Raw genomic sequence first — 26,854 nt, 5'->3', positions numbered from 1 at the left:
TCTTCAACCTGTACTGTCTCTTCCTCTTCAACCTGTACTGTCTCTTCCTCTTCCACCATCTCCTCCTCTAATGTGTTTACAACCTTCTCTGGGCCTAATCTGGCCTTTTTAGTGGGCTTTCCTCTTTGGGCGAAGGACAGGATGCTTATTTGTTTTTTACCTGACATCTTTGAAAGACAGATGCAATGATTAATGCATCCATGGCCAGGATATTTATAACATGCTAGTATGCCTAATGAGCTCGCGATTCACAACTTCACCAGGCGTGAAGAAACCTCGGAATCTGAATAGAATGTTCAAGCAAACACATTTACCAAAAATAATGCCCATAACATCATTGAATATTAAGGGCTGCCTAATATTCGTTCGAATTATAGGCTATATATATTTTTAATAGGCCTACTCAAATTTATTATAGCCTATTAACGAAGTTCGGAGTCAAAGCTAGTGTAAAGGCAGGCTGTGTTGGCTACAAACACTCATTAAAAACTGATGCTAATCATCTGGGAAATATTCTCTAACTGCAGTCAAGTTGTCATTGCTTGTGTCAAACCATTGTGAATGTGTTGTAACATTAAAACAGGAGACGACTTACTCTTTGTAGAAGACTGATGCTTGGAGCTCCGGAAGATCAATCGCGCGCAATTCTAGGATGCTTTATTTTAATTGGTTGCTGGATTAAATCTTACCCAGATACAAAAGATGTATTTTTTGGATTGGCTATTGTGTAGCCCATTTTTTCTTTTGATTGGCTGATAAGTGGCACCTCACGGCAGAACCCCAGGGGATTCGGGAGACGTGCTTGATTCCTCCATGGTGAGGGCAGCGCGGCCAGGTCATGTTTGCGCGCTGCAGCACATTAAATAGCGTAGAGTTTTTTTTCAGCGTGAGAAATACGATGTGTGGCGGGAGTGCGTGACTAAAGACCGAAATGAGTGACTGTCACGCTCAATGCGTGACACTTGAGAGCCCTGTGAAAGCCTAACAAATGTTAATAATGTTACTAGGTAACTGTACATTACACATATTAAATGTCACCATTCAAAATGAGACACTGCATAAGGTTAGTCACAAAGGAGAGATGGTGAGTAACCTGCAGATGGTTGAGATTTCCCTGCAATTCTGTGATGATGTCCTTGTGTATTGCCCCACAGAGGGGCAGAAGAACAGCCAGTACCATGATGAACTTCATGCTGTGCATTGTAGATATGATTACAATCTAGGTCTGTGGTAGTGCAGTTAGATATCTGTGAAGTTTCTAGCCAACAGTAAGGGCGAGTGTCCATGTATTTTTTTATTTATTTCAAATGTTCCCAATGAGGAGAGCGTATGCACCCCTAGAGGTCATTTCCTGTTTATTTATCTCTGGAAAAATCTGTGTCTCTTCATAAGAGTTTGTAACCTAACCCACTGTACCACAGTCAATCTTATACAGATCTGTACCAGGCCACTACTGGACCACAGTCAGTCTTATACAGATCTGTACCAGGCCACTACTGGACCACAGTCAGTCTTATACAGATCTGTACCAGGCCACTGTGCAATGCAATGTTTAACTTCCTAAATCAAAATGACAAATACTCAAACAGTAGACTGTCCTCTCACTGTATAGCTCTCAAGTTTGAATATATTTATTTGTAGTTGGAGACAAAGGCAGCAGTGAGGCCTACTGTGAGACAAAGGGAGCCGTTCTGCTGCCAGTCCACAAGGGGGCATCATAATCCACTGTAACTGCAAGAACAAGGCTGTCAGTTATTTCCTCTTGGGGCACTGACCCATGTTCCTGCTTAGAGCTTCAGTGAGTGATATGTATTGGGGATCTGAGATACAGGCGATAAGTAAGCGCCCAGGTTCAAGGGACCAGGAGGTGAAGATGTGACAGGAAACCTGTACTGAACTCGCCTGGCCCAGGCAGCCAGCTGCTCCCCAGTTCACCACTACTGTTCCCATAGGGAATATACCTGACCACAATGAATGTCTGGCCTGTCAGACTAATACTGAACCACTTAAAAATGTGAAGCTTCTCTCTGTTAGAAGTCAACCTATGATCCCATGAATGTAGAGCCTTTAAAGATTTCAGTATTTATGATGGTATGATGTCAGTTTACTAACATGAATATAAAAACAGACATGAAAAATCTCTAGTTCTTTAGCTAAATTAGGGTAGGGTAAGATGCTAACAACACCATTGTCATAGGTTTCATTTCCAATAAGCACAGAGGCATATTATACGAATACTGCACTACAATACTGCACTTCAAAACTGCACTTCAATACTGCACTTCAATACTGCACTTCAATACTGCACTACAAGACTGCACTTCAATACTGCACTTAAGTTGCTTTAGGTCATTTTTCCAAAAGTTTATTTGTGGGGTTTACCTTCCTTTATGGGGACAGAACAACTAAGAGAACATAGGATATGGGTGGGCGATGAACAAACCTGCCAACATTTGAGTAGCAAAATCCGGGAGATTTCGGCGGCGGCGGTGGGTGGGGGGTTTGGAGGGGGGCATGGATGGCAGAGGCGGGTAAATGTTGGTTTTGAAGGGATGTTGTGCATATAAGTATTTATAGAGAACGTATGTATTATGTATTATGTAGTTTTTAGTATATAAATACATTTATTAACAAAACGTATTTATTTATTTATTATTATGTACAGGTGCCAGAACCTCTTAGTTGTGTTTTTGTTTTGTTACACACACACACCTGCAGTTACTGCCCTACTTTACATAATTGTCTTATATTTAATAAGCTGGGAGAGCAGCTGGTATGTTTCACTGTGCAGATCATTGCATTTAACACTGATCACAAAAGTTGCACTAAAAGATATGCAGATGGTATTGCTCTTATCAGAATACTGCTGTTTTGCATTTTGTTAATTGTGTTAATGTGTTGTTACAGTCAGAATCTGTTACTTTATAGAGAAGAACACTAACAATGACGGATTACCGAACAGGCCTACCGGGATAAAGAACCCGGATTAGGGTAGGGGTAATAACATGGACGGATTATGAAACCATGGGCCCCTGGGCCTGGACATGGGGCAGGGTGATGTTACACCCTATGAAATAGTATCATAGTATAATTAATGAATGTTTAAATCATTCAGGCAGTGCATTGTAACCTATGTAGATTGTTTGACAAGCTATGATGAAATACCACAGCTCCTTGCATGGCCCTGGCAGAACTTCTCTGAATGACATTTTGTTTGTGTGAGTTTGGTGCACCACCACCACCTCGTGTTTCTGCATATATCTGCACATCTGCACATGTTTTGCAAAATGTCTGCAATATTTCCGCATATTAACATTTCTGAGTCTGTCACTATGCTCCTCCTCTGTTGGAAACACACCACTAGACATTTCCTCATAGCTGTGCATCATGTTCCTTTAACCTTACGCGAATAGTTGTGTCTTTGTTAACTCACAACAAATATTAATAAATACATTTCTAAATGTATTTTTATTTGTACGTAATTGCAGACAGTATGAACACAAGGTCTAGTCATAGTCATAGTCAGGAAGGCCTAGTCCTTCAGGAGCAAAGATCCCTGAGGGTCGCCAGTTTGCCAACAAATGAGAAAATGATTGAAATGTTTAAAATCAATGTTCCTCAAAGAAAGACAGGAGGGGATTTGGATATTTCACCCTCTTTTGAGCATTACATAATTAAAAGAAATGAGGAACCTGGAGGAATTGCACCGCGTAAAGGACAAGGGTGGAAGGCTAGTTTGCAGGAAGAACGGGACAAAAATACACCTGAAACACTTCATCACTTGGTGTCTTCAGTCCCTAAACGTCTTTTAAGTGTTGTGAAAGGAATGGCAACATTACAAAGCGTTACATTATTGTGTTCTTTTTTAGGCACACTGGTCAAACACCCCAATCAGGGGTCTGGGGCTGACCATCCCAACCCCGACTGGCAGGCCAGTGGCAGAGAGGCAACACCAGATGCAGGATTTCTCTGATTGACATTTTGTTTGTGTAAGAGTTTGGTGCACCACTTTCAACATGTTTCTGCATATATCTGTATATCTGCACATGTTTCTCAAAGTCTGTCACTATGCTCCTTCTATGTTACCAACAGCAACTGAACATTTCCTCATACCTGTCTATCATGTTCCATGGCGACCCTCAGGGATCTTTGCTCCTAAAGGACTATGCCTTATGCCTTATGAGCTTTGCCGTAAGGTAGTTACGACGGGCCCCAGTGCACGCTATTATGACGGGCCCTAGTCCACCCTAGTTACGCTAATTAATAGTTATGAGTACACACACACACACACACCATTAGGCGTATATATATATATTACCAACAATGTGTTGGATTTTACAGTCAAATTGGTTACTTTGGCTATTGTCTTGGAAAAGTAAACGGGTCAAAGAGAAAGCTATCAGAAACATGGATAGCGCTCTGACATGCGGTAACGTAAACAGGCGGTCAAAGTGCTGAAGTGTTCTTAAAAACACTGATGAAAGGGGGGGAGCTGTGGCGCAAGCAGCAGCCCCGACCATCAACGGGCTTGAGCGCCCACGGGGACCCGGGATCCAATACAACCCGCTGTCATTTCCCGATCCCACTCCCCAACTCTTCTCATCTCTCCAGCTCATTTCCTGTCAAAACCTTCACTATCCTATCTCATTAAAGGTAAAAAGCCTAAAAATAAATCTTAAACAAAAAAAATACACTGACCAAAGGCATGATTTTCGGCACACACAGCAGCTTTACCCACATCTGAAAGACACATACACAATGAAACAGGAGCTCGGCTTGAATGATGGGAGTTGTGAAGGAAACGTTATTGCCATGTCCCTGTTGTAGTGGTCATCAGCTCGCAGGCGATGATGAACTATATGACAAGGCAAAAAACTGAACCACCAGCATCTCTGACTCTAGCCATATATAGTGTTTAAGACACCTCCTGTCAGTGAGCTCATGTCTATGGCCTGGGGAATTTCCCTACCCCTAAGACACCTCCTAGGCTTTTAATGTAAATGAGCTAGGCTTCAAATGCAAATAGGTCTGGCAACCTTTTGCTGTATGATCCAAGTATGAACCAAGTTTCTCTGCCTGAGAGGGTTCTCAATGGCCTACCCCCATTCCCAATACTATGATAAATTGCAGTCACTCACACCTCAGTTTGCTTCCTGACCCCAGGTGGCTGAGCAAATCCAGTGTGGGGACTTTTCCTTTGTTACCATTGTGACAGTGGCGAGGTAATTGGTTAGTATAGGTTTTAAATGTTGACTACGCCACCTAGGTAGTCACCCTAGGACTAAAATAGACTAAGCTTTGCTTTAGGTCTAACAAGGCAAACACAAGTTCGTCACACTCTTAGGCCAGAGTCATGGGTTCCAGAAAAATATTATTTATTCACAGGAATACGAACAGGAATAAATGGGCACAGGGAAATGCCAGCACAGGCTGTTGCCTCTCACACAAACAACCAAACAGTTATTTCCAGTACATATATACATACAATAAACACACACTGTAGACACATACAATGTTGGCCAGTGGGCTATGATTAGTAGGTGGAGCAGGGCAGTGGCTAGATAGATAGATAGATGGATACTTTATTAATCCCGAGGGAAATTTAGGAAACCGCAGTGAGCAGGACTTTCCGAGAGGAAGACAGGAGAGGCCCAGAAGACACACCACACGTGCATAAAACAAGTAAGCACTGCACTCCAAAATAGGGCAACCTTTATGCACACAGCAAGGAAAAGTGAGGGGGGGGGTTGCTCCACCACCTGGGGGTCGGCCTGTCGCTGAAGTGAAACCCACTTCACCCGTCCAGGGAGAAAGATAGAGGCACTGGGTTTAGCAAAACACTTAACAGTAAAGAGGCAAGGAGAGGATTTAATAGTGTGGCTATCCTACTGAGGCTACTTAGCTTTAGCGGAGGGACATAGGACTGGGAGGACCTCCGATGGTCAGCGTGGAGTAGCAGCCCTAGTCACAGTCACCTGGGTTACCTTAGCTACACGCACACACCCACAAACAGATGCATGCACTTCAGCAAAAACACGGTTAGGCTAGTTAACAATCACACTCAGAATCACCACCACCATAGTTAACATAGCAGCAGCACCAAACAACAAAACATGCAGGCCAAGCGGAGAGGGAAAGCAGCAGCCCACTGCATAGCCCCATGCATCAAATCAAAGGAAACAAAACAATATCATGCGGAGCAAGCGGAGATGGAAGGTAGCATACCCAGTATAGCCCCATGCATGCAGGAAATCACAGAAAGGTACAAACAAAGATTGAGCATGCCGGTCAATTCTAAACATGCATTTTGACAGTACAACAGAACAGCAGCCTTTCCAGGGCGTGGAGGCACTTGGCGATCCTCTACTTCAGCCGAGCAGCAATGACTGCGCACTGCGGAACAGCGAGTGCTGGACTTCAGCTAACCATAAAACAGAGAGGAGGATAGCATTGTAATTCATAACTAATGCACATTAAAATACAGAGCGGCACTAGTAACTGAACCAGCCTACCTCCAGCTGATTCCCACCGAGCACCCGGCGTCAGAGCAACCGCTACACCGACTTTGCCAGCGACAATGAACCACTCATGCTAAACAGAAAAGTGAACGCGCCGTTTTAGAAACCATAAGCCGCGCAGAAATGGATGACGTGGCTAAACACCAAAGTCACTTACCTTCGCTGGCAGCATTAGTCCAAGAAGTGCGACTTGCAACCCCACGCCACTATACTAAGTGATGGGCCCCCGGAAGCAAAACAAGTTTAGGAGGAAGTATCTCCCTGTGACCTACGCTGGGCTATATATCGAAATACAAGCCCGCCCAGTAATCAGTGTTCCTTATTACACCTGGGGGATGAACTGTGGAGGCGTAGCCCACTCTGCCACACCATGATAACATTACCATTTTGGATATTGGCCAGCTTTTGGTGGTCACAGCAGCTGCTTGATCATGAATCTCATGTTCACTCACAGGATATACTGTAATTTCTTACAGTCCCCTCTTTGATGCTATGAAGCCATACATAGCATCACATCAACTTTCTTTCTGAGAGTCACACCTTTCATAGAGGTTCCCAGTGGCGGTGATGTCCTGCTTTAGGTGGCTCTGTGGTCATTAGGGAGTCTTACCTGTCATTGGACTCATCACCATTTGTGCAGACTGGTCATCTCCCAGTCTCAATAGGTAACTTATCATGGGGTCATTCTGTGATTTGAAACTATAATATAAAAAAAATTCTCAGGTTTGGGAGAAGCATTTGAGAACCACCACAGCCAAGGAGACAGAAGAATCAGTCGCTCACTGATTCTCTCTAGGTCTTTCTTATCCATGAACTCTATTGAGTGTGTCTTTCTGCCTTTCACCTCTCAGCAGATGAAGCTCTGAAAAGTGTCAAGATCTTCTTGTTGTGCCTCTGGTTGTTTTCTTCATTGTCTTCATCAGTTGTGGTCTATTTTGTTCCATCAGTCAATCTCTTAAGGTGAATCTCTGGGCTTGTTGATCACAGATCCATGGATGGTCTCAGGTCCTTTGGATTCCTGGTCTATAGAAAGAAATATGTTGTTTGGTGAAGTGCACAATCTGGATCTTTTCTTTGGTCCCTGTTTTGCTTTGTGGTGGCCCTTGTCCACATTTCTAGCCTCTTGACCCTTGACCCTTGGCCCTCTGGTCTCCCAAGTGGACTCTGGCCCCACAGGTTTCATTGCCATTTGGCCTTCTTCACAACTGTTACCCCTTTCCATTGGGTTGGTCATCTGGTGTCTGAAATTATATATATATATATATATATAAAAAATAATGTTGCCCCCCCTTTCCCCACAAGAATGTTCACACATCCAACATGCATCGACATCAACACAAGCATAATCAAGACACAACCTTAAAACAGTTTTCCAAATATAAACTCCCCCCCCTTTGATAGAACACATATGGTCAATGTGTGCTACTATCAACATCATGGCTGCTTGTGTCTGAGCTACAGTCATTCTGTTTAAGCAGTGATTTGTCTGGCCAGGTGTTAATAGCTTCCTCTTTGGGTCTTTTGTCTTGAGGCAATGTCAATTAAGGCCCTGTTTACATGGAGCCTGGATTGCCTGAATCCAGAGAGAAATGTCTCCGCATCGACCTTTTGTTTACACGAACCGGGCGGATTGGGTCACTGACACCGCAACCTTTTGAATCGGGTCTCCAAAGTGAGTAGATTCGAACCCGCCAGTGGATTGGTGTTTGTGTAAACCCTGATCCGCATACTTTCTAACCTGATGATGTAATTTCCCCACGTGAATGCCTCGCAACCTCAGCCTGAACCTTTATTAACCCCGCTGCGTCACTTCATAACGGCAACAACATAAACTAAATCGATGTTTGTTAAGAAGCTGGTTAGGAAAGTGATGACATTTACAAGCCACACTTTGATCTATCACTGTTTAATCTATTTGCATCAGACCATTGTTCAAAACCAGTTTTTAAAAGTGTCAGCAATAGCCTATATGAGCAAATCTGACGTGAAAAGATTTGTATTATTGACGGAAGTTTCAAAACGGTAACTTACACAAACAAGGGTTATGGTGAAGTGCGCGATGTGGAGTGAAATGGAAAACCCCTCTGCTTAATAGGCCAGTCATCACTGTCGCATTTTAAAGCCTCAAACTTGGAGTGCCATTTCTCCACACACCATGCTAACATAGCCCAGGAGTTTCCTAAAGGCACAGAGCTACGCAAGCACAAGGTAAATACTTTGAAACGTCAGTCAAAGAAGCAGACTCAGCTTTTCCGAAAATTCACGAAGAACTCTGAAACTGTCACTTTGGCATCGTATCAGGTGGCATGGAATATTGCTCGAGCAAAAGAGTTATATAGTGAGGCAGAGGTTGTGAAGTCTTGTGTACGTGATGTCGTTGCAATCCTCAACCCTGACACTGACAGATTAAAGCAGTCTGTGTCAGACCTGCAGCTGTCACGGCACACCGTTGAACAGAGGATATCTGACATTAACAACGTAATTGAGACACTGTTATGTACACAGTTTTTTTCTTTCTGTGAGTGAGTTAGTTGGAGTGTGTGTGTGTGTGTGTGTGTGTGTGTGTGTGTGTGGTGTGCGTGTGTTGTTACAGTTATTTTACCGCGACCTTGCTCTCCTGTATTTTGAAAACATGATAATTTATTAAATATAATTATTATTCTCCGTCACTTCTTCTCTATGGCTCTTATGTTATGTTGAACCATTTCATGCCATTGATGGTCTGGTAACAGTGTTACTGGGTTTTATTATGGCTGGACTGGTTAGCCACCCCTGAGCTAGTTGGATCTTGACTTCTGTCTTCTGTCACTTTGTCCGCATGCTCCATGACGTCTTTACAGCAGATTCAACCACTCCGCTCTGCTCTAGCGTTTCCGCGTAAACGCAAATAAAATGTGCATTTTTTTGACACGGCTCCGTGTATACGCGATAAAAAAAGATATCGGATTCAAAAGTGAATCCGGATTCAGGCAATGCAGGCTCCGTGTAAACGTGGACTGAGTCTGTAGACTATGTACTTTCTGAAGCAGGTCTTGATAGCTTTTTCTTCTTGTCTGTGAAGAGTTACACCTTCTGGCTTTCCACAAGAAAAGCATCAAAGTTCTGCTTTTCTGATCGGTTGTCTTTGCAGTTCCTTGCTATGTGTCCCTCTTTTCCACATGAATGACAGACAATGCCTTGATGTCTCCCTCCTCTGTCTTGGCAATGTCTTGCGATGTGACCCTCTACTCCACATGCATAGCAAAAAAGTCTTCATACCTACCCCCACTACCTGGGCAGTGTCTTGCAATGTGCCCATTCTCTCCACATATAGCATATGATAACCCCCACTGGGATTGCTTCTCCTGAAGCTTTTACCTCTGTGTTGCCAATTCGAAAAACTGGAGGATTTTGGCCCTCTTTGTCTCCTGTTCTGTTGGGAAAGCTTACTTCCTATAGCTGCAGCAAGGTGTGGTTTCTTAGAAGTAGCTTGATTATTGTAAAATTGTGTCATTTTAGCAATAAATTCATCATAGTCAGAGAGATGAGTCACAAGCATTTCTATAGCAGAGCGAGTCTGGGGATCACTTTTGTTGATCAAAGCAAATTTATAGCCAACACTTGAATGTTGGCACCGACTATCCCGTGAATCTGAATGTTTCTCCCAACATTCCTCATTTCTGGCATTGCTGCTGATAATATCGGATATGCAGTTGGAGAACTGGCAAACCTTATGTTTTGCATTATGTAAATATGCAGTCTTCACGTCCTCTAACTCACATGACAAAACTTCTACTGTTGATTTCAACATGTTGTTATTGGCCTTGAGAGTTCCCATTTTTTTCTGCAACTGCACATTCTCCATTTTCAAAAGCGTGTCATTAATCTGAAGATTTTCTATATGTGCCGCCCCGTAATAAAGCCGTGATAAGAATTCATTATTCTTTTCTTTCAGTAGGTGAGAGCCTCTGCCTCTACCTCGTCAAATTTTTTCTTGGTCACTTTGTATGTGGCAAGGAGTCCTTGAAGGCATTGGCAACTTTCCCTTTTTTGTCTTTCGATATCTTGGAGTAATTTTCGAACCGGGACTCTGCCGGCCTGTGGGGCTTATCCTCTGTGTTCTCAAACATCCCCTGTGAACCGTGTTTTGGGATAAATTTAACAATTATAAAAACACCACCACCAACCAACTCTCTGTTATCCAGCCAATGTATTTGAATACTATGCCACAATTAGTCGGGCTGACCACACGTCTTCAGGTCGTATTAAACACAATGTCACACTCGCCTATACGTCCTATACATCGGCTTATGAAAAATCAGTTACCTTAGAAATGTTTCACGGCCTGGGCCTCTTATTTCAGTTACTGTAGAAACGTTTCACGGCCTGGGCCTCTTGTTTCAGTTACTGTAGAAACGTTTCACGGCCTGGGCCTCTTGTTTCAGTTACTTTAGAAACGTTTCACGGCCTGGGCCTCTTTGTTTCAGTTACCTTAGAAACGTTTCACGGCCTGGTCCTCTTTGTTTCAGTTACTTTAGAAACGTTTCACGGCCTGGGCCTCTTTGTTTCAGTTACTTTAGAAACGTTTCACGGCCTGGGCCTTTTTGTTTCAGTTACAACCAGCATCTCCAACTCTAACTATAGTGTTTAAGACACCTCCTGTCAGTGATCCCATGTCTATGGCATGGGGAATTTCCCTACCCCTCCCTGTTTTGGCTATAAAAGTAAGAGGCCTAAGTGACCGTCATCAGTCTGATTACAGACAGTCTCTGTGCTTCCTACCAGTCTGAGATCGCCTGTCCAGTGTTCAGCTCGTGAGTATGTGCATACAGGGCCGTAACCAGGGTTTGAAAATCAGTCCAGGTCGCGAGAAGGGGTTAATAATGTTCTATAAACTACATATAATGGCTATTTTACTTGCGATTAAGATCCTTCGTGTGTGTGTGAAATGTAACCTACATGTGTCTTGGCTTACAAAGAAAACAGACTAATAGAATTGTCTGAACATTTTTCAAATTTTTTGACACTTCCTACATTTGTTTTCTGTAGGTTTGGACATTGTTCAATTAGACCTCATCATCAATGTGTTGATAGTTTAGTTGTTTAGTTTAGTTTACTGTAAGGTAGCTGAAAAGAATTAAAGTATTTATTATTGTCATCCAATTTAGGCCAAATAGTTTTTTACAGCCAGCTTGCTAAATTGTTCAGTGTGTTACCGCTCAACTGTACCCTAAGTTCATTTCAAGGGTAAGATGCTGTATATGTGTGCATTTACTTCATCAAATTTAAATTTGAATTTCTTGAACCAGCCTTATTACTCTATTACTCGATTACCATGTAAAATGCTCAAGAGCATATTTTTGTGATAGCATTTGAATGTGTTGCTATTGTTTGCCATAACTTGTTGATCTCTGAAATATTCCCCCAGGAGATGAGTTTAAACAGGCTTACTGCACCTGGCCAACTGTACCCAGGAGACTTCCTGAGATCAAACAATAATGCTGCCACAGCAACATTTACGGTACAGTGTATTATGTGTAACAATAACCTTAAACTTCGTGATGTGTGAAATGAAGTATTCCTGACTCCTGCCTTTTCATCACAGGCTGATGGGAACTTTGTTGTCACAACCACAAAGCAAGTTTGGGAAACTAGCTCAGCAGGAAATGGAGGTGCCTTCATAATCATGCAAGCGGATGGGAACCTGGTCATATACGACGGCAACGACACACCCATATGGGCCAGCCAAACTGGTGGGAATGGTGGACCAGCATCCCAGCTCTGCTTGGCCGATGACGGGCACCTACAAATACTTGATGGTGGAAAACTGATCTGGAGTCGCCACTGAATGATGTTCATCCTCCTGTTCCTGATGCACCACACTGAGACCAGCAGATTGGGATTCTAAATTGTTTTCTAGTCATCAACATCGAAGTTGAATGATTTGATTCATGAAGAAGTGATTGACATGAAATAAAAACCTAAAGATGAATATCTGCAGCTTGTTTTGGTTTTCTAAATGAATGGAGTGACCTTGAACTAACCAACTTTATTTGTTTCACTGCAATCAGTCAAGGTAGATACTAAAAGAAAATATATTAGAAAAACTACACTTACATGCATTTATAGTTTTGTTTATTTCTTTGTTTCATTAATACATTTACGTGTGCATCGTTTTGCGCTCAGTTAATTGTGTACATGGGTTGTTACAGTCAGATACTGATACTTTGTAGAAAAGAAGATTCACAATGACCCCTTTATGGTCTGGTTTTCCCAGGGGGCTCTCCCACCCCCAACTCCTTCCCTTACCCCTGCGTTTCTCAAAGTGTGGGGCGAAGAGACGTGACAGGTGGGGCGCGATGAACGGGAGATGCCATTGCTGATCTTGGTTGGTCAATCGCGGCTCTTCTCTCCATCAGCGTGAACTTGGTTTGAACTTGTGTGACGTTAAGTAGAACGACGTTGCTTATCACTCTGCTGAACATAGCTGAAGCTACGACAACTCCAAGTAAGTAAGTAAGTAACCACGACATGTTTTTATTTTTCTCCAAGCAGCTGTTCTACCTCTAGTCCTGCTACACGTGGACTGTGGCCGCTGCGTGAGTGAGGGGGCGAGTAAGCTGCAGACCAGGTACATCTGGCACTTCATGAGGAGGCTGGCTGTCGACCGCACCACCGATGCTCTACCCCACCTTCATGGGCTGCCTGTCTGCATGCACCTTTGAGTGGGATGCAGGGGACCTCTCTATGTTGTGGCAGATGACGAGGAGCAGCTCAGGCAGGAGGGTGTGCTAGCCCTTACTGATCTTCTGGTGGACAGGAGAATAAGTAGGAAGGAGCTGAGCCAGTACTGCTGCAGGAGGACATGCGGCGTGGAGGCCGCCATCAGCCTTATTGAGCGGCTGCTGCAGGAACTGGGGGGCGGGCAAACCCTGACTGCTGCTGCCTCCTCCCTGACTGCTTCCACCATGCTGCAGCCAGGTGTCCCAGCCTCTCCTGATGAGTCTGGGGTATGTTAATTCATAATTGTGTGAAACGAAATAAAATCATTGTATCTGCATTTTTTTCCCACATCTCTGTTTTAAAAAATTGTCGCTCATCTTTTTTTTTCTTTCTCAGGCTGTGAATGACTCTGGGGTGCCAGGCATGGACCGATTTGACAGCATGGCAGAGTATCTGGTGGAGCTGTGGAGACAGTCCTCTCTGGCCCTCTCCAACCAGCACAGCAGGTCAGGAACATTTATTGTCTTACTACTTTCCCTCTGTGCCCTGTCATACATATTCACACTTGTATATGTTTTTGTCTTTTCTCACAGGCTGCTGTGTTCTCTCTCTCTGTCCAGATGGGATCTCATCCTGAATGACTACAGGAGGATCAGGCGACCCTGCAGCTGGTGGACGACGTGAGCTGTGACGGCGGCTGTGAGGTGGCGCCCCCAACGGGAGCTCCTCCCTGCTCCAGCCTCGGGCCCTCAGATGTTCATGCTGGGTCCAGTGACCTCACAGGGGCCTGTGCTGGGTGCTGCTCCACAGGCTCTGGGTGCCAGCCTCTCCTCTGCCGCTCCTGCTCCAGTCCGCAACGGACCCGCAATGTACTGCACAACACGTGCAAGAAATGAGGACAATTCAGCGGAGAGGCAGTATATAATTATATAATGTATATACAGTATTTATATAATTGTATAATGTATATTGTTCCCCCCTCCCAGAGACATGGACACTGGACACTTTCATTTCTGTATATAGTTATGTATATGTTTTCTGTTATTGTCTATAGTTGTTGTTGTTTAATTGGTGATTGAAAATAAAAGTTTGTTCACAACAAAAATGTATGTTTCTCCTTGTGTTTTGTGCATAGAAGATGTAATAACTTTAAAGTACCTCATACATTACTGTACATGAACTGCTAGCACCAGCTTCTATGGAGGATGAGGTTAACCTACCTCTTTTGTGTGCTCATGAGTGATTCTTAAAATGATCATTAAAATAGACTAGGTCTCTGCTATTTCAAATCCTGTAATCCTGTGCAATAGAGGCGCCCCCTTGTGTTCCATCTAGGATGATGCAGCCTAAGTAGTTATGTGTTATAAGGTGTTCTGTATTTAAGCTTTGCCTTTCAGGGTTAAAGAACAGGCAAGTCATCATCGTAGAAAAAAGGAAACCAGAGCAGGCAGCTGTCTTGTCATTGATATACAATACAAACATGCCCTCATTCAATTCTCAAACGGATGTCGATGATGAATTCATAATGAATTTTTAAACTAAATTTAAATCTTAATTTAATTTAATTTAATAATCCATATTTGTTTTAATGAAAACACAAGTTAATATTTAAAATGAAGTAAAGGCTGTACATTGAAAGCAGCTGCTAGTTTGGCAGAAAAAAAACAGTCTTAGGGGTCAGAGGATCCATAGGTTAGTTTCAACTATAGCACTTTTTTATTCTCAAATACTTCCATGTGTCAGTATTAAAATATTACAAAATGAACAGAGCTCTGGACTGCATGTCTTTGTAAACAAAGTTATTAACTGAAAAACATGTTCATGTACACCATATGAAAATGATAGGCTACAGATGTATCTTAACTGTAATGTCGATTTTCACAATAACTTCATTCTAAACGGCTGTCCTGCTGTTGTCATAAATAAGCTGAAGGAAAGAATATCTCATTGCTCATGGACTTGGTGGTGTTTTTCGAGGAGCACTAAGCACTTTATTGAATTCACAACTGTCCTGGCTGTAAAGAGTAGTCCTCTCCCCTTCATGGTGTGGTGCATAGAAAAAGAGGAGGGTGGGATGCCCATCTCTTTGGTGGTTGCCTTTACTGGTGGTGAGGTTGAAGGTTATTTTCTGCATCAAATGCAAATTAAGTCATAAATGTTATAAAATGCAGTTTTCTGGATTTTTTTGTTGATATTCTGTTTCTCACTGTTAAAATACACCTACTACTACAATTATAGATCACACATTTCTTTGCAAGTGGCCAAACTTGCGAAATCGGCAGGGGTTCAAATACTTATTTTCCCCACTGTATGCAAATATGAAGTTTGACGTATGTATAATTGTATTATGGACCCTCAGACCTACTCTTCAAACGTAACAAATACAATCCATCGGTAGCCATGAGGAACCACATTAGCACAAGAGATATCCACAATAACATTCTTACTGGCAGAAATTGTATTTCAGGATACCAGACTGATATCTTGGCCCAAAGAAAATAGCACGGACAATACAATCCTGCTCACCAAGTTGTGAGATTTTTCTGTTCTCATGATATGAATATATAGTATATATATATTGTAAAAACACGATCCTGTAGGCAACACCTTTTGTAGGATGATCCTGTATCAGAATTAACCTGGAACAGAAAGAGAGTGCGTAAATGAGTATAAGAGAGAGAAAGACAAAGAAGTTAATCAAATTGAAATGTTAGATATTAAGATATTAAGATAGAAAGACAGAAAGAACTAAAGAAACACACAGTGATAAAGAGTGATTAAAAGAGATTGAGTGAAAAAAAAGAAAGACATGGGGAAGTTAGATTCTAACCAGAAAAAATAAAGAAATAGATAGATACATAGATAGACAGCGAGAGAAAGAGAGAGAGAGAGAGCGAGAGAGAGAGAGAGAGAGAGAGAGAGAGATAAGGAGTAAGAGAGAGGAGAGGGATAGAGACAGAGACAGCTGCAGAGACTGTGTGTTGACAGCTGGCAGTTATAGAATGTTGAAGTCATGAAGATTCCACCATTCATTTCAATTGGAAATTTTGACTTGTTTGTCTTATTTATCTTAAAAAGTGTTAAGTGTAGAAAAATGGAAGTAACATATATAGCCTAGGCGTAATTTTCAGACCTACGGACAAAGTTTGAAGGCAGTTTCTACATTAAGCGATTTGTTTAGTAAACGTGCATCAATAAAATACTAGTATGTTGATAAACCTCTCTATGGTCATGGTGCCTTATGACTGACTGGAATAAATAAAAGGGAGGAATAAAGACGAAATATCATTTGTGGGAGAAATGGAGAAAAGGATGAGGTTCCCTAGCTGCAGCTTAAGATGCTACTTAAGCTAACTTACTGAGGACAACGGAATTAGCCTATTTGTCAAGGTCAGTTGACATAGAGTGACCAGATTTGAGTTTGTGAAAAAGAGGAAACTTCGTCACGTGGGAGGGGGCGGGGTAGTGTAGACTGGATCTGGCCCGCGGGGCATACAGATGATCCCCCTTGACGAAGTTTTAACATCTTTTTCACATGCAGATGACCCCGCCCCCTCCCCCTTAACGAAGTTTTGACATGCAGATGTCATGTGCTCTTGTAAACAATGCAACTACTGGAAGGGGCAAGGTGCACAGTGTTGCCAGATTGGAAATGGCGTATCGTACCAAATGCTCAAAATAATCGTATTTGGAGGATAATTATCGTGCATCTGGCAACACTGAGAGGGCGGTTGACCAATGACAGTTCTCTCTACAGTCAGGGCTTTCGCAAGAATGTGGAACCTAAGGGAGATACCCCTTCCAAAACTTGTAAGGGCGTAAACAGTAGTTTGTGAAAGACCCAGGGAAACACAAATATCCGACGAGGCAAAATCCCGGACTATTTTGGAATCCCTGCTGGACGCATTTTTTAGGTCTCGAAAAGAGGACATGTCCGGGTAAAAGTGGACGTCTGGTCACCCTAGTTAACAACTACGAGAAAATAAAGTCCATTTTGATCATTTAATCTATCTTATCTAATCAATCTATCTGTCATTCAATTGTGAGTCTTAGATTGTTAGATATTGGTCGTTTTCACATACTTAGCCATATCAATGGATTCCTACACTTCTCAGACACACCAGGCTTTTGGAGCCAGGGCCATTAGAATTGATTGTTGGCTTTTGTACAGATGTTTGGAGCCAGGCATATTAGCATTTGGATGGCCATGGTCAAGCTACACCCCCCCCCCCTTGCCTGGCATTCACACCTTTTCATATCTTGCATCCTGCGACCCCTTATACGCCCCCACCTTATGTGTTACCTATTGTCCACAACCCCCCCCCTTATGCGTTACCTATTGTCCACACTCTCTTCCCCCACGGAAAGAGTGACACATCTACATCACCATTTCCCCCAAAAGCTTCACCCCAAACGAACACCTGTGGGTGATCCTTTATGCCATTGTTTAATATGTTCATTCTGTAACCCTATAAAAGATACAGAATTATGTTCGCATTCAGAAGACGGCGGTGAAAAGATACTGCAAAGACAGCAGCTAAGCTGCCTACCCGAGTCGCTTACCCAGAATAAGCTAAATTGAACCAAGGAAACAGTTTGGGCGTTTCACCAAAGATTCGCCAAGAACAGTATACTCTTTCAGTTGCAAACGATCTTCTATACTAGGCTACAACTTTTGTTGCTTTACTAGCTTGACATTTTACAGACAAATATTGTTTATCTGCAACACACCTAGCTTTAGCAAGAAACCTGGAATAGTATTTCGAAACGGTTTCTCTGTTTTATCATGAGTGAAGGTATCTGTGACATGTAATTGACTCCATTAATACAGTCATGACAGCACCACTGCAAGTTAATAGTCAATCCTCCGTGTCGTATAAATGCACCCCCTTTGCCCCCACGTTCAAATTCATGTTGGGGCTTCCTCAGTTACAAGTCTTGCATTACTGGTGTTAATTAAGAAAAACTGATTGATATTCAAACAGTTGAACACTTTATTCTTTATAAAGGCACTTTATTCTGGTTGACAAACAAAATAATGGTTACGTTAGGCACCACCACTCTCCTGATAAGCAATTTTCTGAGATTGCACAGTGCAGTTGGTAATTAAGAGCAAGTGCATTTAGCCATGACATCACATTAGAGATGGTAAGGCTCAGTCACATAATTAAGACACATGATTGGTGTGTTAGTAGGTAATTGGCCTGTGGCGTACATTGTGAGAGGAGTTTGACACAAGCTCATTTCACATCAAATAGACACTTTGTTGGTAACAGTTTAAAATACAATTACAATGACAATGACAAATGTTCTAGAAATGCAAATGTTAACACTAGGTCCCCCTCCAGGAACTGCAGTGCTTTAAAGAAGGTGTCAACAATCAGTCACCCTAGATTTCAGAGAGAAGATATTAAGTCATATAATAATAATAGATAATTAAATACTTCATCAAAGGTCATGATGAAAAGAGAGATAAGTGCGACAATATTTTCAGTCCTCGATTGTCAGGATGGATTAACTATCAAACTGAAATAAAAAAGCAGTCCGTGTGAAATCATAGGAAACCATCTGAACAATCACACACACATATGTATAACAGTCACTTCCAACATCTGTTCTGATAGGCCATTTGTAGGACAATGTATTGTCATAGTCTAGCGTTGGATGGGTATGGGTACAGGCCAGTCAGGGGTTGCCAGAATGGCAGGGTATAGGAGTATGATTGAAGGGCAAAGTCATATTGGGGAGAAAAGCTGGCAACCGCTGGCATAAGATGTGGCTGGTGTGGGTTCAGTTGAGGCATGGGCAGGTGGGTTGGACAGAGATTTGCATTTTGACCTGGTAGACCTTTAAGGTGGTTCTCTGCCCCCGAGTAATGTACTTGAAGACCCGTGGCTGGATGTTGTATAGACGGCTGGCTGGGAGGTGGTTTGGACAAGACATGCATGCCTTTATCTTTTTTGTCTATGAAATGCAAGGTAGGCACTCGTAGTTTATTGGGGGACTGATTGAATTCCTGACCACTTCTCATATAGACTTTATAGGTTGGCTCATGAGGAGGAGGCAAGGCTTTGTAAAAAGGATGGAGGGACAGTGGTGAGAAAACATCCTTGGATTTGGGCATCACTTTTGTGAAACTAGAAGCTGAGGACACCCAGGACTGGGTTAAGATGGGACGTCTTCGAACAGGGGGCCTAAGACTCCCCCCTTGGCTCTCAGGGCTCCAGGTGTGAAAGGCTCTTTTACTGGCAGCAGAAGTGCTACCGGGTTGGTTTGGGCTTGCCTGAAGAACACCTTGGTGATGGTGCAGGTGAAGGTTGTCCAGATGTGTGGGGTAACAGCTCACAGGTTTGCATAATGCAGGCCTGCTGGGTACTGGAGGAGGAGCAGAGGACTGGGTCCTTTTCTTTGTGTCTGTGGATGAGCTGCTGATGGGGTCAGTCGTTGTTAAGCATTCGTCAGATGAAAGTGAATTAGGTGAGGGGCTGCGTGAGCACGTGCCAGAGGGTGAGGACAGAGGGAGTGGGGAATCATCCACGGAGCTATGGGCACTGCCTTGCACTGAACAGTCTGGGGAAGGAGGACACTGGATAACCGATGGCCTCTTTGAGCTGTCTTCGGCCTTTGGACTCTTCAGGAGACACAGACTGGCCTGTGCCAGAAGCTTCTTCTTCTCCAAGGGAGAGATAATCCCAGTGGGGCCTAAAGGTGCAGGAGGGTGAGGCTCATGGACTACAAGGGCAGTTGTCTGAGGATCCCCAAACTTGTTCTGGGATTCTGGGCAATCCAGGTGGGGTTGGTCCTGGTAAAATGCCCAGGGACTGGAGTGAAGGCATGTCCCTGGCTGAGAGTGGTGGCCACGATGTGCTGTTTCCTGAGGACATAAATATAGCATTCATTTAACATCAGCATTCATTTAACATTAATCATTACCACCACTTAGAAAGAACAGGATGGCTAAAAGTGGCAATAAATGTGGAATTGAAAAATGCCAGTGAATTCAGATGAGGCTGACAAATTGGATATCAGGTCAGATCAGCACAGGGCTCAAGGCAAAGTTACAGGAGGTTTTTAATGAACCTGCAGGTTTCAGATTTTGATAGTGAGTTTATCCAACATTCAACCTTGAGGCTGTGAGACCAAATGTGGTAATAATACAAGGTAATCATCATCATCATAATGTCACATATGTATGCTATACTTATTTGCATTTAATAATAATGAACGGCTTGGTTATTAAATTGCTGTATTCAGAATTTTAATAGTGTATATGTTTACTGCCACTATTATTAATTAAACGTGCTGAGTAGACAGTTGTGATTTTGTACACATATAGAATAAGACCAATAGATCCTTTCTATCGGATTTGCACTTTGAAATGGACAGGGTCGTGTAAGGATGTGATTTGAAATGGACAGCGTGTATTCATAGTAGTCTCCTCACTACGCACTCATGTGATGACATATACTGTCTGGAGACAACTGGCTAAAAGTGTGGCCTAGAAGTGTGTCAAAAACAAACGCCAACAAGGCTTTTCATCTGTGACTTATCTGGACTTTTAGCTAACTTGGATTCCAACGAATTTCAAATACCATTAATTATGGGATTGTTCCTACCAACATTCAGCCCACATTTCACTATCTGGCAGACTCAAGCAGTTGGCCTAAATAAAATACAGTAAAGGTTGCCTCTATGTTGCCCCAACAGTGGGGCAGACACGATAAAATGCGTTCTATGTGATAACATGTCATCTTAGTTATGGGTAAAGCAAGGTGGTGTGCGCAATATTTTGCACTAACACTAAATGCTGTGAAATGACTTTAGAAAGCCAATGCAATAATGCAACATATATTTAAAAGCACATATACTATATACATTGCATTGTTAAAAAGGCGGGGAAAAATGTGGAAGTTAAATATTTTCCTCGAGTGCCTCGATATATGAGGTAGGAAGAGGAAGCGGCTCGATGGGTTTACTTTGCCTTTTCAGGGGGAAAATGTGATGGTGCCCTGTAGAGTACTCAAAAGAGCATAAAACATCATAGTTCATTTTCCATACTAATATCTCTATCTATAAAAAGAAAACGCAATGCCACCACTTGCCGTTATAGTGGAATTAGCTAGGGGTCCTCTACGCGTGCCTTTCTAGCTGTGGAAAAAATATCCGTGACCGGTCACGGAGGCCATGCTGGATGCATTGACTGGTCCTCCGCCGGCACCAAGGTCTGTTCCGTGACCGGTCAATGCATCCGACATGGCCTTCTTGACTGGTCAATGCATCCGACATGGCCTTCTTGACTGGTCAATGCATCCGACATGGCCTTCTTGACTGGTCAATAGAGTGCCACAAGAGGGAGCTCCTGAGTGAGTTCTGTGATCAGCCAATGTGTTCCGTGACCAGTCAATGCCTGCGGCACCTTACTCTAACTGCTGGAGAGTGCCACCAGGCATCTGTTCTGTGACTGGTCAGTGCCGCCCTCAACTAATATCTAACACTGATCATTTCAGGAGGAGCTCTTGAAATGAGTCATTTACCAGACGGGGCATTGGAAAACAGAGTAGCTCTGTCCCCGTTGGTCATTATCAGAATGTCATTTAATTAGTTTGAATCTTTTTTTCTAGAGCAAAGGAAAAGCCTGAAAATATTTTACTTCCACATTTTTTCCTGCAACAATGCAATGTATATAGTATATGTGCTTTTAAATATATGTTGCATTATTACATTGCATTTCTAAAGTCATTTCACAGCATTTAGTGTTCTGAAAATGTTTCAAAAGACAGAAGGTGTTTTATGAAAAGTGTCAGTAACATATCTGGTTACAGCCAGGTTTCAAGAGGTCCTCCTTCTGAAATGATCATTATTAGTCATAAGTTGATGGTGGTTGTGACCGATCCTAATCCGTGTTTAATGCAAGGTGTCAGAGGCACTGCCCATGAATAGCCATACCCTTGAGCGCCCCCTGGTGGAAATTATATCTGTGGAAAGTTTGTGATAGGTGATATTCTCTAGAGCATCGGTTCCCAAACTGGGGTACGCGTACCCCCAGGGGTACGCAAAGTGGTTTAGGAGGTACGCGGGGAGAAAATTCGATTTGCGTTTTCAAAGTGAAAAAGCCCATTCCATTTTCAAAACGGAGCTATAAATAGACATGAAATCTTAAATAGTCCCAATAGCCAAGTCGCATTGCCAGAAATACTCATGTATACCCATATTCAGCGAAATAATTACACTGCCAAAAATAGCTACAGGTAGGTTAGGGACCTACCCTGACAGTTTGAAGTGTTATAGGCTGAATATGTGCGTGGGGGGAGGGGGCGTGGCAACGGCGGTTAGTGACTTACCCTGGCAATTTCACAGTTTCAAGTGTTATATGCTGAATATGTGCGCGGGGGGAGGGGGCGTGGCGGCGGTTACAAACATGGAAAAAAAATGGGGGGGTACGTAGCTGGAGATTAAATGTCTGAAGGGGTACGGGACTGTAAAAAGTTTGGGAACCCCTGCTCTAGAGGGGCAGGACTAACACAAATGTTTGACCAAGATGGTAGAGGCTACAGTCTATATAGCTTGAACGTCTATAACTCCGGGGATCCTGACCAGTATAGGAAGGCCAGATACAACCTTTTGAAGGCCATCAAAGCAGCAAAAAGGGCTTACAGGACCATGGTGGAGTCTAGCTACCATGGCTCTGACCCCAGGCGCATGTGGAGTGGACTAAGAGCAATCACAGACTACAAAGGGAGGGGTTACAGTGAGACCCAGTCCTCTGTCCTACTGCCACACTTTGAGAGGGACAGTGACCCCCTGAGTTACCTGAAGGCCTAGCCAGTGGTGTGCCTACATATACTGTAGCCGAGGTGAGGCACTGCTTCAAAAAAAATCAACCCTGGCAAGGCACCTGGCCCAGACAGCATATCAGGGAGGGCCCTCTGTGGTTGCGCTGACCAGCACGCAGGGGTCTTCAGTGAAATCTGTAACCTCTCCCTCAGCCTGTCTGTACTCTGTCACCTTCATGAATGACTATCACCCGGTAGCACTGACCTCTGTCATCATGAAGTGCTTTGAGCGGCTAGTCAAATCATTAATTTGCTCCCACCCTGGACCCTATGCAGTTTGCAAACCGGTCAAACAGGTCTACAGACGACGCCATCGCCCTGACTTTGCACTCCGCCCTCTCCCACCTGGACAAAGGGAATACATATGTGAGGATGCTGTTCATTGACTACAGCTCAGCACTCAACCATCATCCCCTCCAGACTCGTCTCCAAGCTCGTGGACCTGGGACTAAACACCTCCCTATGCAGGTGGATCTACGACTTCCTGACGGGGAGTCCACAGGTGGTGAGAATTGGTGACCGCACCTCATCCACGGTTATCACCAACACAGGCACCCCCCAGGGCTGTGTGCTCAGCCCCCTCCTGTTCTTCTTGTTCACACATGACTGTGCGGCTACGTACAGTTCCAACCTCATTGTTAAGTTTGCTGACGACATAACCATTGTGGGCCTCATCACAGACAGCGACGAGTCAGCCTACAGAGAGGAGGTTGATACCCTGACAACATGGTGACAGGATAATAACTTCTCTCTCATCGTCAGTAAGACTAAGGAGATGATTGTGGACTATAGGAGGCGGCAGGAGGAGGAGCCTGCACCCCTACGATCCAAAGTGGAAAAGGACTGCTGCTTCAGGTTCCTCAGGGTGTACATAAGCGATGATCTCTCCTGGTCTGCTCACGCGGACAAGGTGGTCAAAGCGGCCCGGAAACGTCTCTTCTTCTTGAGGAGACTGTGGAAGTTTGGCATGGACTCCGTCGTCCTCACAATCTGCTACAGATGCACAATAGAGAGCATTCTGACTGGTTGCAGTGTTGACAGTGTTGGTATGGGAGCTGCACAGCCAGGGACCACAAGGTCCTACGCAGTGTGGTCAGGTCTGCAGAGTTCATCATCGGCAGGGAGCTCCCAGCCCTGCAGGACACCTACTACACGATGCATCAGAAAAGCTGGCAGGATTCTAAATCACCCATCCTACCGAGTTTTTACCCCGTTGCCTTCTGGCAGGCGTTACCTGAGCATTCGGTGTCGTACACGTAGACTGGAGAACAGTTTCTTTCCGAGGGCCATCAGGCTTCTAAATGGACAGTGATTCACTCTCCCCATTTTATTCACCACTTTACACCTTGACACTTTCAACTACTGTTTGCACTATCAGTATTATTGCACTACCCGTTATTCCCACACTTGACTTGTCTTGTCTTGTCCCTCTGTAGTGTTTATTTAGTACAGTTAGTATATTAAGCATCATTTTAGGTTCTAGGTTACTATAGGTTTGTTATATGGGTAGAATATTGTATTTATTTTGTATATTAGTATAGTTCGTATATTTAGAATATTTATTTGTCATGTCATGTTAGGTTGTTGTGCGGTGTCTTGTCATAAGAATTTCAGTGCCCAGTCTGACCGTGTTGATCTGTGCATCTGACAATAAAATACTTGAACTTGAATTACTGCCTTTTTAAATATTTATTTATTTCCTAATGTGTTTTCTAGTGTTTTGTAAGTCGCTTTGGACAAAAGCGTGGGCTAAATACTATAACCATAACCATAGTTGGAACAGGACAATTTCAAATTGTCAAATTGAATTTCAAATTCAAATAAAAAAAATTCTGTACTATGTGGCCTCAATCAGGGCATTGCTGCAAAAGAGCCCTGTGCTCAGTCAATTTCTCCCTGAATAAACAATGATGATGATGATGATGAAATGGGAAAAAAAGATGTTTCCTGCAACATGGTATTAGTTCAGGGAGAGTGTGAGTGTGTCAGGCACCTTAGAATGTGTCTTTTCTTCCCTCTCAGTCTTGTTCTTCCTCCTCTTGGCCTCAGGTTTGACACTCTTAAGGTCCGGGCTCTTCTTGTACAGTTTGCGAGGTTTAGATGGGGGAAGGGGTTTATACTCCTCTCCTCTTAGCTGTCTTTCAAAAGGTAGAACAAGCCTATAGATAGACAGATCAACATCACCAACAGTGGTGTAAAGTCAAAATGAGATGACAGTTTTAACTATTAAGTGCCAAGACATTTCAATTACCCATTGAGCAGCAAGACAATTTAATATTTAGCAGATAGATGAACTGTGCACCTTCATTTAGAAATGTATGCTGGTCTATCTTTCCTAAATGAGATGAGGGAAATGCAAAAATGTATGGGCATGTGATATTCAGACCAATACTGTATGTTATATAATGTGTTGGGCGTGTGATATTCAGACCAATACTGTATGTAATATAATGTGTTGGGCGTGTGATATTCAGACCAATACTGTATGTAATATAATGTGTTGGGCGTGTGATATTCAGACCAATACTGTATGTAATATAATGTGTTGGGCATGTGATATTCAGACCAATACTGCATGTAATATAATGTGTTGGGCGTGTGATATTCAGACCAATACTGTATGTAATATAATGTGTTGGGCGTGTGATATTCAGACCAATACTGTATGTAATATAATGTGTTGCGAACGAAAGGCCACGAAAGGGTTACTAGTGTCCTGCCACATTCAACACTCTACTTCCATTTTCATACCAAAGACAACAGTTTTTTAATGATTTGAGCTTACCTCTCGTAATGTTTAATGAGTTGATCTTACCTCTCGTAATGTTTAATGAGTTGATCTTACCTCTCATAGTGTTTAATGATTTGATCTTACCTCTCGTAATGTTTAATGAGTTGATCTTACCTCTCGTAATGTTTAATGATTTGATCTTACCTCTCATAGTGTTTAATGATTTGATCTTACCTCTCATAGTGTTTAATGATTTGATCTTACCTCTCGTAATGTTTAATGAGTTGATCTTACCTCTCATAGTGTTTGCGGGTACAAGTAGCTGCACTTGTGCTTCCTGGACTTCCTCCCAGTTCATCGTAGACATTCTTCCACAAGCGCCGTGCAGTCACCTGTTTTGGCAAACCACAGCAGTGATTACACTGGCACAACATTGCATTGCACTCATGCATACCCAGAAGTCTGTGTGCCTCACAGACAGAAATGGTTACTTCTCAATTATGTACGTCAAAGTGTGGCTGTTACGTGGGGAGCCGTATTGTGCACATCTGTGCGCTTGTTCTCCCTACTGTCCCGCTTTCTCTGTCCCCCTCTACAGGTGACCTGGTGTCTGATTGGGCTGCGTTTGTGGGTTGGCCTTCGTCTATAAAAGACGCCCATTTCATTCCATCTCTCTCTCTGGCTCGCTGGCTCTCACCCTTTTCATTCCAGCCACACCCCTTCTCCGCTTCCGGTCGGACTCTACGTTGGGCCTGCTGCTCGGCGCTCTGCTGGCGCCCGCTTTATCCTTGTTTGTTATCCTTGTTTGTTGTCGTTGTTCGTTTTGGACGTGATCTACCCGGTTGGGTTTAGTGTAAAGTTAATCTTTTACTTTATGTTTATTGTAGAACTGGTGGTGTATGGTGGTGGGTTTTCTGCACGCTTTAAGCTTAGTTTAAGTTCAGAGTAGGAAGATTCCCGGAAGACTCACCACACTCCTATGTCCTTTTGTTTGAACGGGAGCAGTTTAGATCCCCTTTTGATTTCTACGCAGACAGTGTGAGGGTTTGTTTTCTCTTTTGTTATTCGTT

General features: G+C 43.2%; 2 protein-coding genes across 4 annotated transcripts in view; one reads left to right on the top strand and one right to left on the bottom strand.

Moving 5' to 3' along the window:
• Positions 1-8,628: 8,628 nt before the first annotated feature.
• Positions 8,629-12,422, top strand: LOC116220933 (mannose-specific lectin-like). Its single transcript, XM_031569847.2, has 3 exons — positions 8,629-8,726; positions 11,926-12,018; positions 12,103-12,422. The coding sequence occupies exons 2-3, from the start codon at positions 11,929-11,931 to the stop codon at positions 12,343-12,345; spliced, it is 333 nt and encodes a 110-aa protein (XP_031425707.1). The 5' UTR covers positions 8,629-8,726; positions 11,926-11,928; the 3' UTR covers positions 12,346-12,422.
• A 5,750-nt stretch (positions 12,423-18,172) lies between these two features.
• The window catches only part of arid5a (AT rich interactive domain 5A (MRF1-like)), a 29,029-nt gene continuing 20,347 nt past the window's right edge, over positions 18,173-26,854 (bottom strand). For all 3 annotated transcript variants that reach the window (XM_031570032.2, XM_031570033.2, XM_031570031.2), the window contains 3 exons: positions 26,079-26,176; positions 25,047-25,212; positions 18,173-20,094 (listed from right to left, as the gene is read on the bottom strand). In XM_031570032.2, coding sequence (XP_031425892.1) covers positions 18,868-20,094; positions 25,047-25,212; positions 26,079-26,176 — 1,491 coding nt within the window. In that variant the 3' untranslated portion in view covers positions 18,173-18,867. The remainder of the gene's footprint in view (positions 20,095-25,046; positions 25,213-26,078; positions 26,177-26,854) is intronic.

Source organism: Clupea harengus, chromosome 7, assembly GCF_900700415.2.
Source record: "Clupea harengus chromosome 7, Ch_v2.0.2, whole genome shotgun sequence".
In the NCBI taxonomy this organism is placed as follows: domain Eukaryota; kingdom Metazoa; phylum Chordata; class Actinopteri; order Clupeiformes; family Clupeidae; genus Clupea; species Clupea harengus.
This window is presented reverse-complemented; position numbering and strand designations above follow the sequence as displayed.